The sequence below is a fragment of the Gordionus sp. m RMFG-2023 genome, chromosome 3 (genome assembly GCF_954871325.1).
Source record: "Gordionus sp. m RMFG-2023 chromosome 3, tfGorSpeb1-WG-v2, whole genome shotgun sequence".
In the NCBI taxonomy this organism is placed as follows: Eukaryota; Metazoa; Nematomorpha; class Gordioida; order Chordodea; family Parachordodidae; genus Gordionus; species Gordionus sp. m RMFG-2023.
Genome location: NC_088777.1, coordinates 36,234,746 through 36,249,186, shown reverse-complemented (window position 1 = coordinate 36,249,186; position 14,441 = coordinate 36,234,746). Strand labels below are relative to the sequence as shown.

The 14,441-nt window shown below is 26.7% G+C and overlaps 1 protein-coding gene across 1 annotated transcript in view; it reads left to right on the top strand.

Moving 5' to 3' along the window:
- The window catches only part of LOC135926417 (chromosome transmission fidelity protein 18 homolog), a 45,178-nt gene that overhangs the window by 14,655 nt on the left and 16,082 nt on the right, over window positions 1-14,441 (top strand). Inside the window, exons 7-17 of the mRNA XM_065462291.1 lie at window positions 4,722-4,806; window positions 4,883-5,025; window positions 5,436-5,468; window positions 7,493-7,590; window positions 7,965-8,118; window positions 8,504-8,622; window positions 8,748-8,841; window positions 9,112-9,213; window positions 11,300-11,523; window positions 11,808-11,928; window positions 12,298-12,498. Coding sequence (XP_065318363.1) covers window positions 4,740-4,806; window positions 4,883-5,025; window positions 5,436-5,468; window positions 7,493-7,590; window positions 7,965-8,118; window positions 8,504-8,622; window positions 8,748-8,841; window positions 9,112-9,213; window positions 11,300-11,523; window positions 11,808-11,928; window positions 12,298-12,498 — 1,356 coding nt within the window. The 5' untranslated portion in view covers window positions 4,722-4,739. The remainder of the gene's footprint in view (window positions 1-4,721; window positions 4,807-4,882; window positions 5,026-5,435; window positions 5,469-7,492; window positions 7,591-7,964; window positions 8,119-8,503; window positions 8,623-8,747; window positions 8,842-9,111; window positions 9,214-11,299; window positions 11,524-11,807; window positions 11,929-12,297; window positions 12,499-14,441) is intronic.

Sequence of the window (14,441 nt, the reverse complement as noted above, 5' to 3'; positions counted from 1 at the left end):
AATATCTAATAACTTTTAAATTTATCTTCTTTATTTTAAATGATAGATGAAGATAATATTTCATTTAATACAAAAAAATTTAATAAAATATTTAGCTATTGATAGACTTGTGCGCTAACTATTGTTGGCCGTCTCCGATATTTTTTATCAAATCTACGCGTCGCCGATATTCATAACAACATCCCATAGGTGACGCATAAATTTTTAAGAATAATTTCCACATTTTATACATTATTATTCAATGATTGGATAACATTGCTACTATAATTGTATGATGCCATTAAAGCGAATGCCTAATTACAATTCATATAACATCGGATATGCTAGATCTTAATAACACTGATCCAAACCCTGAATAGCCGTTTTCAAATCGGCGATTCCTATAATGATAATTACAATAGTGACACTGAATTTAGAACATTAAAATTAAATTTCTCAACCGACGATATAGAATGTATTAATTATACTCGGAAGCATATCAGGGGTTAATATAAATCTAATTAATAATGTTTTGAAAAGAACTGGAAAGCATTATCTCAAACTATGAATCGTATCTCTTAGAGGAACTGTTAATTTTTCTTTCGAAATTTTAAGAAACAGTTGAATTTCTATTGGTAAGAGGAGATCATTATTTTCATTATACTTTATTTTAAGCTCATTTATCAAATTTATTGTATAACAAAAGATGACAAACTTACATTTAAAAAATTGAACAAAAATCGTTGTTATATTAAAAATTTATTTTTTTAATTTTTAAATGGAATTCTTAAAAATTATCTGCTGTATATCATTAGCAATCTAATTTTTAAATAGTTTAAAATTTGCAAATGTGGGTATATCATTAAATTATTTTTTTGCCATCCCCTTCCTTTATACTCTGGCATGTTTTCCATTTAAAAATTTCCTAGGATAATTCCATGACAAATAGATCGGTGATTAGTACGACCATTTTAAAAATGGATGATTGGTATGAAGGTTAAATAGATGGTATATTTTGTATGGTACTTCCAAAAAAAACTTAATTTAAATTTAATGTTGATTACCTTAACATCTATCATCACAAAGTGAACCTATATTGAATTAATAGTAGACGATAATTATAGTTCAAAAAATTGTTTCACTTAAGAAAAATGTGTTCAAAAAACTTGCTTTACGATCTCCTGTTTGCGATCTTCAAGTAATAGGTACCTTAATTTATTTAATTTACTCTTTATTTCTAAAATTATCTAAATGTTGACTTCTCTTCTATGTCCAAGATTTAAAAAATTCTGACAAAATATCAGAGCAAAATTGCACGTAGTCGGAATTTATTATTAAACATCTAGAATTTATAGAGTATGATGATAGGAAATCAATAGGAAATTATACAAATTATTTGACAAGGTTAGCAAATAAACATTCTACATTAAGCACAAATTAAGAGAAAGGATATGGATGTTCTAAATCTGGAGAGGAAAAAGGAGCGAACTTTCAATCTTTCCATGCTAGCCAAAGTAAATTCCTTGTATTCCGTCATCTAACACATCTAGTGAAGGGTCTTCTGAACTGCTTGTTTGATTTTAAATTCAAGGAGATCATCTTTGTGTCCGGCTATTAAATAAAATTAGTTTTATACATGATAACTAAAATTGTACAATTGAGTTTGAATTGATAATTAGTTTTCTTTTCAATAAAGATTAAAAAATGCACAGATTTATTTTTAATTTAAAATTAGGTAATTTAAAAAATATATTTATTATAAAAATTTATGTCGGTATGCTGATTTACGCCATATATGTTGACGGCGGCTATAAAACGGCACGCCACGGACTGCCGATTAGATATTTAGAACTCGCACCGACCACCGATTGTTTCGTCGGCGCACAGGTCTAGCTGTAGATATAATATTCACCTAAAAATAATCATTGTAAGTTGATATAAAATATTTTACCTTTATTTTATAAACTTGTTAAGTATTTTATAACGGTCTAAATGGTTTTGAAATAAAAATATGTAAAGTCAGATAATTCAGTGTTTAACCTACACCCGTTGTATTTATTTAAAATGGCAACTCTAAAATTTTTCACCACTAGTAGGTGATAAAATTTACAAGGTGTTACGTTTTAAATTGCTTTTTTATATTAGGAAAACTTAATATCATATTCAACCGTTCTCTTTCATCCTCCAAGATGATTCCATCAAAGAATGAACCAGCAGAAAAACAAATTTATAATTAAATATTTATTAGAAATCAACCCATTTTATCGACATAACTCTTTACTCAGGCTTGGCTCGACATTATTTGTCAGAATTATTAATTGGTATATGTATATATATATATATGGTGAATTCCTTGACAAATGAACATGAGTTTCAACCCGACTCCCTCAAATTTTTATAAAATTTTTACTAGAGTTTGCATATATGATAGCTAAGAAGAAATATTTTTAGCCTCCAACTCCAAACAACGATTGAGATAAGGACAACTAAAGGTCAAAAAATGGGGCATTTTGGACAAAATTTCTCCCTTTCATTTTATATATAGCCTAATGGTAGGCTTTGTTATATAATGTTAAATATTGTTAAAAAATTTTAAATGTCAAAACCCGGAAATAGTTATAAAATCAAATCGGTATTTTTTTTTCTCTCAAATTTTTTTATGAATAGCTACAGAGTTAATTAATGAATTTGCAAAATTTTAAATTGGGCCGAGCACAGGTAGAGGAGATAAGGCATTTTAATCATTAGTCAATTGTAAAAATTCGTAATATTGATAAATGCTTGGATTTTTTTAAAATATATAATACTTATTTTTTATTTTTATAGATAATAATAGCTTTTTGAAATATTCGGCTAGGCTTGGGTATTTCTAAAAAAAATTTTTTATGTCCGGGCCAGCCTGGGTTAAAATTTTTTTTAGGCCTTACCCGTGTATATTTAATAAATTAATACAAGGCCTTACCCGGGCTTAGGGCCGGGCCTGCAGGTCGGATTTAAAAAAAAGATTATAAGGTGTGGGGGGGGGGCTGTTGTAAGTAATTTATTTCGTTCCTAAAATTCGCACAATTTGGATAAACATATACGTTGTGAATGCCTAAGAATACTTCCTTGGATGATTAACCAGAATAAATCATTAACGATAAAATTTGCATTATTTAACATAAAAAATTAAGAAATATGTTATGAAAATTTTTTCAGTAGATAATCTAATAATGATGAATGTGAAATAATTAAGCAATTGAAAATAAATTTTAAACAACACATTCTCGTGATTAAAAAATTCAGATATTAACGGTTTTATAAAAATTCTTTGACCTTAAACACAAGAAGATATTTCGACTGAATTCATGGCAAGTGTAGCAAAGAAATTGGTCAAGGGTGTTTTATCCAATCCTAATATTATAAAGGCTGGAAGTGTTTTTCGAGACTATTTTATGGATATTATTTGAAAATTTTCTTAATTCCAAATAAAAGAGTCGTATGATGCCTGGTAAAAACCGTTTTATATCAATAAAGGTTAAAAGAGAAAATCAATTGAAAAAGAAAATTTTGTATCATTCTGAATTATATTCTAAATTTAAAGAAACTCATATTGATATAAAATTTTAGGATTTAAGACCAATTCTTTTTTTCTAAACTGGAATTAAAAAGAATGACATTTTTTCGTAATAGCCCATTTTATTACATTACCAAAAGGTTAGCATAAAGGGCTACCTTCAGTATTCATATGAGAATCAAATATTATACACATTAAACTCATTTAATTTTTATATTGCAAATATCACTGAAATTAATTACTCATATGTAAAAAATGATAAATGAAAAAATATGTTAAAAAGGTCAAACCCATTTCCGGAATACAGCTTTTATTCCACTTAGGGAAAATTAAATTAAAAATTATTTCATTTTGTTAAGATTATTGAATTTCCATTATATAAAAATTAAATTTTGTCTTTAATAAATAATAATCATAAATTGATTTGTATTTTTTAATTAATTTTATGAAGAGAATTTAATTTATCTAGCCAAAGTCCCCCTTACCCCTTAAAAAAAATTATAAAAATTCCACAGTAAACATAAAATATTTGATAACTTTTGACTTTTATTACAATTATTTATTAATATCAAATATTTATTAAGAATATTTACAATAGGTTAATGATTAAAATGATATTTGATAACTTTTGACTTTTATTACAATTATTTATTAATATCAAATATATATTAAGAATATTTACAATAGGTTAATGATTAAAATGCCATATCTCATACCCTTATGATCGGCCCAATTCGAAGCACATTTATTAATTCTTTAAAAAAAAATAACTATTTAATTTTATGACCATTTCTGGATTTATATTTCGGTTTTTGACATTTAACATTTTTTAACATATTATAACTTTGCTATTAAAAAATTTAAATGACGCTTTTAGCTCAATTATATATCCAAAGATATTTAAAATTAAAGGAGAGAATTCTTCCTAAAATGCCCCATTTTTTTTCTACCTTTAGAGACCCGTATTTCAGCCACTGTTTAGAGTTGGAGGTTAAAAAATTTTTTAAGTTAGAATATATGCAAACTCTAGTAAAAATTTTAGAAAAATTTGAAGATCGTGATTTTTTTGTTGATTTGTCATGGAATTCACCATATATTAAAAAAATGCCTATTAATTTTAGGGTTACCCATTAAAAATCTAACCTTGAGCTTTTCAATTTAATCGATCAAAAAATAAATTTTATAGACTCTGAATCGGAATTTGATGACTTGGATAAAAAGTTGGGACGAATACGTTTTCGGGGTTGAAAGATATGATGGAAATATCCGAGGTATTTGCTTAATCTGATTAAAATTAATTCTTAATAATTTATTTATATTTTATATCTCCTTTTATAATATTCGAAGTTTCTAAACACAAGAGTAACATGAAAAGAAAGGCAACACAAATGAATGAATATAAAAAAAGCAATAAGTGTCTCTTAACCCCGACCAATCAAAATCAAGCGGGATATCAGAATTATAATAAAAGCGAAGAAAAAATTGATTTTGTAAAATGACAAAATTTTTTATATTGATCTAGGGCGATGTCTTGGCTAAATATATAAAAGATCTGCACAACCCGATCAAAAAAAAATTAATATACCGGGCAATTATTTGATAAAAAATGATGGGCCCTCGTAAATCTCTGATAGGCCAGCCCTGGGATTAAGATTTTGAGATATTTTTTTAAATTTCAAGCTAATATTTTGATATAATTAAAATATGCTTATTTTTTATATTTTAAGAGCTGTATAACTAAAATGCTAAATCTTTGAATACCGTAAATTCCCCAAAAAATTAAAAATTTATTGATATGATCTAATTATAAATCTACAGTTCTTGGGCTGGACCGGGCTTTGCAGATCTCTAATACATGTATATAAATTTTTATTTATACATTTTCTTCTTTCGAAATAAGGGATTGGATGAAAAAGGCAAGCCAATACAGAAAGTTGGTAAAATCATTACACGAATTATATTTTAATTCAAATTTTATTTCTGGTGTGAATTTAAAGTTAATACTTGAGATGTCGATTTTGCTTAGTATATTTATACAAAGTATTTTATTTAGTCTAATATCCTTCCTTGATTAATATGTTCATCACTATTTAGGAAAATAATACTCTTTAACATTCAAGTTTCATATTAACTTAGAATTGTAGTGTTTTGCTCTTATAAGAATCGTTCCTTTTTTTAGGTTTCATATATCTTGCTATTAGATAACATTACAATTTTATCGTTGGTGAATAATTTAAAGATATCAACAGGAGATTTTCTTATCAAATATGAATAATCTAAACTGCCATTCATTATTACTATTGATATTTCTTTTATTTGATAACCTTTTCCTTTTTTGATTTGATCTTTTTACTTTTTTAATTGAACTTTTTCCTTTTTTTATCTGACATTTTCCTAATTTTTTTGAATAGGAAACCTTGTATATTCTAACTTCTAATCGTATTTGTTAGGTAACAAGAGCCTATTCTTACTTACTATTATCTAGTGTTGTAAACGAACGCGTTCAAAATGAACGCGTTCGTGAACGAAGTTCGTTTTTTTGAAAAAAGGTGATGAACGGCGTTCCTTTTTTTTGACGAACTTTGAACGTGAACGCGTTCCTTTTCTTTGATGAACGCGTTCCTTTTCTTTGATGAACGCGTTCAATTTTACGTTCGTTCAATTTTAAAAACACTTTTTATTTTTTATTTGAAAAATTAATATTAATCCGCATTTTTTAACAAAAAAGTCTTATATTTTTATTTATTTGAAAAATTAATATTTAATCCAATTTTTTAACAAAAAAGTCTTATATTTTTTAATCAGCTGTTTTTACTTTTTCCTTTTTCATATTGCAATTAACGTACCATAGTGCTACTGCTAGAGAAGATAAGATTAAAGTTTATTAATTTGAATATTTTATATTTTAATTTAATAGATTAGCATTTGCATGGATATAAATATTTCATCATCAGATTCTGAAAATCAAAATTCAATATTAGATGAATTAGAATTACCATGGCCCAAATATCAAAAATATTTCACTGTTTTAAAATCAATTCCGAGATATCCTTTTTTTTGACGAGGAAGAATAGGGCAGATTGGAGGATGATAACATAGCTCAATTTTTTGAAACAATGGATAAAACATTAAATGTTTTTAATAAATTCCCCCTTTTAAAAGAATTGTTTATCAAGTATAACACCGCAATCCCTTCATCTGCCCCTGTTGAGCGAGTTTTTAGTATAGCTAACGCTGTATTAACTGACAAGCGTTCATGCCTATCAGATGAAAATTTTGAAAAGCAATTATTATTAAAAATTAATAAGAAAATTTTTTTATAAATTTATTTTTTTATCGCTCTATTATATTGTATTTATAATTATATTATCAAAATAAAACTATTATTTTTTATCATGGCTAATATATTGTGTTGAAAAATATAAGGCATTTATTTATATTAAATTAAATTTAAAAAAAAATTTATCATAAAATTTTGAACGTATGAACGCGTTCATGAACTTGAACGCGTTCCTTTTTTTGAATTTGAACGTGAACGCGTTCGATTTTTTTAAAAATGTTTACAGCACTACTATTATCTGATTTCCAGTAGTGATATTTATATAATTTTTCAATAAATTATGATATATTTTATTTTCAATCAACCCTTTTAACTAGTCAAAATGTATATACTCTTGCTCAAAATTTTCTAGTAGAAGCACGTCAATTCTTAGATAGCGAGGGGTATTAAGCATTACAAATTTTTTCATGATTTTTTTTCACAACTATATCAAATGATATGTACTAAATACAATTAATATTTTTATCAATTAATTATGTTTATCTCTAAAATAAGGAAGGTTGTTTCTATAGTAAATGCAATATAATTCGAGCATTTTAACAACTGATCGAATTTATAAAAAAATCAAGAGGTTAATTTTACTATTCTTTTTAAATGTTATTTTTTTAAAAAAATAGATAGCTTTAATATGGGGACCGCCTGGACTAGGTAAAACTACTCTTGCTCAAATTATCACCAAACATTCCGGTTACGATGCTATTGAGGTCAACGCTAGGTAAATACCCCGATTTTTTGAATTTTTATATAAATGATTAAATTTATTGCTAAAAAAAGGATTCATACATATTTTAACCACTCGTTTTTACTTTCAGTTTAAAAAAAAATTGAAAATAGAATATTCATGTAAATATATTTAAAAATATTAATCATAATCATACGTAAGCCTGTAGATTTTGCTCATAGATGGCACAAAGGTTATTAACGAAATTAAGAGGCTTGGTAAAATATTGTAGCCGTTTTTTAAAAAATCGGCTCAAATTGACCAGTTTAACAAAACGCAAAATTATTTTGGGCCTTTGGAATCTTTCATGGATGCCGATCTCTAAAATTTTAACATTACACAGTTTTTCTTTTTAAATTTACCTAAAGCGATGAACGGAACGAGCATTCTTTTAGGGACGTCATTCAAAACGTGTTACAAACGCACTCTATCAAAAATATTTACCAGGATAAAGGTAATGACAGTTTGACTCATAAAAAACCTAAATGCCTTATTTTAGACGAAATTGACGGGGCTTCCAGTGTAAACAAGATAAAATTATTTTTTTTTTTACCTAATTGTCATTAGTGTAGTCTTATATTCGAATGTAGGTTGGGTTGATAAAGTTACTTATCAGGAATTATACTTATAAAATCGTAACATTTTTTTCGTATTTTGTTGGGTCTTATATTCAATTGTCCAGAAGATATTTGTGAAATAGTTATTCTTTAAAAATATAATGTGAGTACAGCTCCAAGAAGCCCTAATAAGTCCTTTAAACCTTTTATTGGTGATTCTATTATTAATTTACTAGTTTATTTTAATTATATGCGTTAAAAACATCCAACCAACCATTTCTATATTTAGTTAATTGTTTTCCGCCAATGAGTCAAATGTTTAAAAAAAAATTTTTAAATAAAACTTTTAGTCAGCGATTGACACTTTGATCGATTTGGTAAAATCATCTCAAGATTCTACTAGGAGTGACAAGAAAGGACGAAAAAATTTATCTTTGAATAGGCCTGTCATATGCTTGGCTAATGATATGTAAGTTTATATAAAAAAGTTATTATTTTTGCGAGACAAGAGAAATGGGAGGAAGAAGGAATAAAAGGACTAAATAAAGAAGATAATTGTTACAATTTTATTTTCATAATATAAATTTCCCAAAGATACACCCCCGCTCTTAAAGCGTTGAGGCAACATTCTTACATCATCAACGTTAAATCCATATCCAGTTTCAGACTCACCAATCGATTAAAAAAAGTTATTTTTTTTACAATATTTTATTTCTTATCAAAATTTCCTTTTATCTCAGATCAATAAATACTTAAATCAAACCTTCTATTTTTTTGAAGTGATTTTGTGATCATTTAAAAATTTCCTTTACATATAGTCAAGCGCCACATTTAATAGTCAAATAAAAAGGTCTTGTTTTGAACTAGATTTAAATCTGGTGTCTTAGACCACACTCTTTAGCTCTGTAATATCTAACATTTTCGTTTTATCATATTTAACCCCGATTGTTTATTTTAGATATGCCAGGAGGAGAAAATTGGCTTAGAAGGAGATAAAATATTACACACCTTGGCCTTACTTTTGGAAAACGATATTAGATCTTGTATTAATTGCTTACAGGTTAAATATTTTATTTCTTGTTCAGGAAATATTAAAATGGTGGCATCTTGATATGAATTTAATATAAAATAGAGTTCGAAGTGTTAAATAGAAATCAAGATAATTTCTGACCCTTTATACCCCTCCCCCTCCCCCATTATCTAAATTTCATAAATTCCAATGATTCAATACCATCTTTCAAGGTACGAGAGTTGAACAAACAAGATGAAAGAAATGATGTATCAAAAAATAACACCATTGGATCGACTCAAGCGATAACTACCTTTCTCCCATAGATCAACGATAATTATTGTTTATATAATAAAAAACAATTTAAAATCTTCTATCACTAAAATGATTGACGTTTTAATAATTAAATTAATATAAATATTACAAACTAGGACATGTCACCCCTTTATGGGCCAGTGACATTCCCTACAAAAATTTAATATATACAAATATCTTTAATGATTTATTGCTATGTACGTATATTACAACAATATTCTTTTATACTCGATGTTCCTGGTTCCTCATCTTCGCCATTGAGCATCAAATTTTCCATGCTTGAATCTGTTGATCTATGGTAGAAAGTTAGTCGTTATTTTCTTGATCCATCGTTTGAGTCGATCCCATGGTATTATTGTTTGATACAAGAGCAACATAATCAGCGTTTGGAAGAGGTTTTCAAGCGAATTCGTGATAAAGGTCTGAGGGCCTGTAAAGAAAAAAGTGTTCTTGAGGTAACAGAAGTTATCTACTTAGGACATCAAGTAAATGGAATGGAGGTGATACCTCTTGAGAAAAATTTAAAAAATATAACACATATGAATCCGCCAACCAATAAAGCGGAGTTGCAATCATTTTTGGGTATGATAAATTATTATCATCGTTTTGTGGAGAATTTTATAAAAGTGGCATCTCAATTGTATGATTTATTAAAAAAAGGTGTTCATTTTGAGTGGAAAATTACAACAAAAAGCTTTTGAAATTTTAAAAGAAAAAATTGGTGAGGAACCGATTTTAGTATGTTTTCAATGATTTATAAATCATATGAGCTGTTGATACATCTAACAAAGGTGTTGGAGGTGCATTATTACATTTAATTGATGGTGTGGAAAGACCCATCATATTTTTTTCGAGAGTTTTCCGAGAAGTGGAAACTAGATATTCTGTTATTGAACAAGAAGCCCTAGCGGTTATCTTTGGATTCAAATGTCGTGAGTATTTGATCGATAAAAGATTTATAATTTACACGGATCATAAGCCGTTAATCTATTTATTTAAGAAGTATAATCGGGAACTAAATACCGAAGTCCAAAAGAAAAGACCAAAAAAAATAACAAGATTATCCAAATTAAGATTATTAATAAAATTTATGATTAATTTTCAAAATATAAAAAGAAACATTTTTTTTAAAGATTTTACAAAAAATTTTTATTTTATTAATTTCTTCAAAAAAAAATTTATCTTTTCATTTTATAAATTATATATTCCCTTTACAAAATCGAATAATTATTGTTTATAAAAAACAATTAAAAATCTTCTATCACTAAAATGATTGAAATTTTAATAATTAAATTAATATAAATATTACAAACCAGGCTTACATTTTTTTCCCTCTTTTATAATTAAGGATAACATACTTTTCATTGGAGTGTAAATTAGACACTAGCCTGGAAGGAAAACCTGCTGAAAAATATTTATAAAAACTTATTTTTTAAAAAAAATAACAAACTTTTAAAATTAAATAATCGTAAAAAACGAATGCGTTTTTCAAAAAAAAGGAATGCATTTACTTTCAAAATTCATCTAAAATTAAATTAACACTGTTTACTATTTTTTTCACAAAAAACGAATTTTATATACTAATAATCACTTCGAACACATTCATTTACAACAGTAAATTATATATAAAAAATAAAATTTTTGTAAAATGCATATATTTTATTCTTTCTAAATAATGTATTTTTTAACTTTTGACTTGAAGTTTTATGGTTTAGATGTCATCTTATTTATATAAAAAAATTATTTCAACCCCCCCCCCCCCCACTCCCACCCATTTAAATACATTTATTGCTCTTACCTACTAATTACTTACATATTGTAGTTTATCACAGCTCATAAAAAGTCCCAAGGAGGTTCTGCAATTACTATAACTCTTGACGATGTTATGAACAGGATTTCTCCAGCCATGGATGATTTTGGCCTAGAACAAATAAGCTTAAATAATTGTTGGAGTTTCCTAAAGGATAAAACTTTTAACAATGACTACTTGCTGAAAACTGTATTCTTTTACGATGAAAAGGATGGACATAACAATAAACTAAGCGAGTAAATTAAAATCAAAAACTAGAAATAATATAAAAAAAATTCTTTTACATGATTTATTCATTTTTTTCCTATTTTATTATTATCGGATAGAAAAATGTTTATAAATATTAAATTATACTTATAATGTTGTGGATCAAAAAAAGAATTTTTTTAAACTTTCAATTAAGATAATGAAAAATAGAAATGAAAGAATTTTTAATTAAAGGAAAGGAAAAAAGTGGGAATTTTTAAGAAACAAAAACTCAAAAAAATATTTCATCACCTTTTATTTATTTTGTTTGAAGAGATCTGACCAAAATTTTGAAACTATCTTATAACACGCTTAGTATGGACAAAATGAGCGTGAACTTGTTCGAAAATTATTTGCGGTTGCCTTCCTTGACGAGCGATATATTTATGAAAAAGGTTTTATTTATATTTAGTTCTAGTTCAAAGGATTTTATATATATTATACCATTTAATATAATTGGATTTATTTTTTACAGAGATATTTGATATTTAATGGGGGAGGAAATAGTTTAATAAATACCTACGAATAATTGATTTTTAAATTTTCTATTAAACATAAGGTAACCATTAAACATATTTATTTTCTTTTCAGCTCACGGTTTACTTTTTTTATTCTTGTGAAATTCAATATTTTATGAAAACGTCTATAAACTTATTGAGAAATTTTTATTTTCTCTCAATAATTAAATAATATTATATCTAAAATTTTTAAATCTTATAAAATAAAATAAAACAGCTTTAAAAAATTATAAAAATTAATTTTAGATAACAAACGCCTTAGATTGGTTGACAAGTTTTCACGAAATTTTGCAAAAATTCGTTAATTCTTATCAAACATATTCGCTTTACGGTTATTTGAATTACCTGAACGTCATTTTCGCGATAAATTTCCGCTCACATAATATAGCCTATTCTGGCGCGCAATCATTCACGCAAATTTCGGCTTTTCCACAAAAAAACTTTCAGGTAGTGCTTTTATTAAAAATCATTTTTTATTTTAAAAATTTACATATAAATCTATATTAAAATACATGAAAAATATTTAAAAAAGAACAAATTTATTAAATTTAAAAAAAAAACATAAAAATTAAAAAGGAGAATGCTAAGTGAATGAATTGGGCCAATACTTTTTAAATTAAAAATAATTAGACCGAATTTTTGTGATATCAATATTTAGAGATATGTGTTTTTATTATGGATTTCGAAACCGTTTTGGAAAGATTCAATGCAGCTTCCCAGAGCATGATATAGCTACGATGGGGACAAAGTGGTTATTACCCATAAGGTAGGAATATATTTGTCATATTAATGACTCAACCCTGAAAAGTTGGTCATATATTTTAATAGAAGGGGCAAGGGGGCCTATGCAAATAAAATCCATGACCAAGGGCTTGGCTGATACAAAGGGGACTATAGTTTTGCAGTCAGGACGTTTTTTATCTATGCAGAATGTATGTTCAAGAATTCCCGGGAGATTTGCCTTACTGAGAAATCTAGCAATAAGTATGTTTATTTTGTTGTGTCGATTAATATTTGATATGAATTTACAATAGAGTGCATGGTGGCAAAATCAGTCTGTGACCTGATTACATTTGTTGCAAGTGTATTGGCAAAGTTCAGTACAGTGAATACTTGTATCTAAGATACAGTGTAATGTATATTAATAGTAAACGAGTTTTTCTTATTCTTTTATTTTGTAATGTAAAAAATCAAAAATCAGCCTTTATTATTCAGATTAATCTCAAAATATATAATATCTCTTCGGTTTTCTCTTCTACTTCAGTACTCTCTTCTAATTCGTATTCTTCAATTAATACATTTTCGGTTCTTTTCTTTAATTGATCCGTATGACGTATAATCGTATTACCCGTTATACTTACTTCATAACGTTGTGATCCGAGTATGCCTTTAATAATGGCTTCTTCCCATTTTTTTTCTTTAATTGTAAAGGCGCGACCAAACTTTGTCTGAAATTTTTGATTGTGGTATTCAAACTTCTCCTTTTTGTTTCCCCGTTCGAAAATTTTGAATAGTATGTTGCTGACCCTAGAAATGACTGTAATTGTTTCAAATTTGTTGGTTCTGGTGCATTTTTTACTGCCTCAGTATTTTTTTCGGTAGTTGTAATTTCGTTTTTTGAAATATTTTGTCCTAAGTATTCGACATTTTGTTTGAAAAATTTACATTTTTCTATTTTTAGCTTGATTCCATTTTCATCTAGACATTTTAGTACCTTTTTTAAATTTTTCGTGTTTCTCTCTATTTTTCCCGGTTATTATAATATCATCTAAATAACAAGCTACTCCTTCAAAACCTTTTAATAAATTCTCGATGGCTCGTTGAAATATTGCTGGAGAAGACGATATACCAAAGGGTACTCTTGTATATTTAAATAATCCTCTATGCGTATTGATTACAGGATATTTTTGAGACTCTTCCTCCACTTTAATTTGAAAATAGACATCTGAGAGATCCAATATTGAAAATTCCTCTCCTTTTCCCAAATTGGCTAATAAATCTTGGATTCTTGGTATTGGATATGAATCAATATTTATATTTTGATTTATAGTTTTTTTAAAATCCCTGCAAATTCTTAATGTTTTATTTTTCTTTTGAACAATTACTATGGGATGCATAAAGTGAATGATTGATTTTCTCTAGTACTCCTATTTTTTGCAATTTATCTAAATCTTCTTCAACTTTATCTTTTAATGTGTATGGTACGGGACGTGATTTACAGAAAATTGGTTTCTCGTTTTTCATATATATTTGTGCCTTATAATCTTTCAAGCAGCCTAATTCTTTGGTAAATAATTGAGGAAATTTATTTTGTATATTAATAATATTTATTTGTAGGGTCCTTTCAGTTAATTCAGTCATTTTGGGAAATTTAATTATCCAATTTCTTC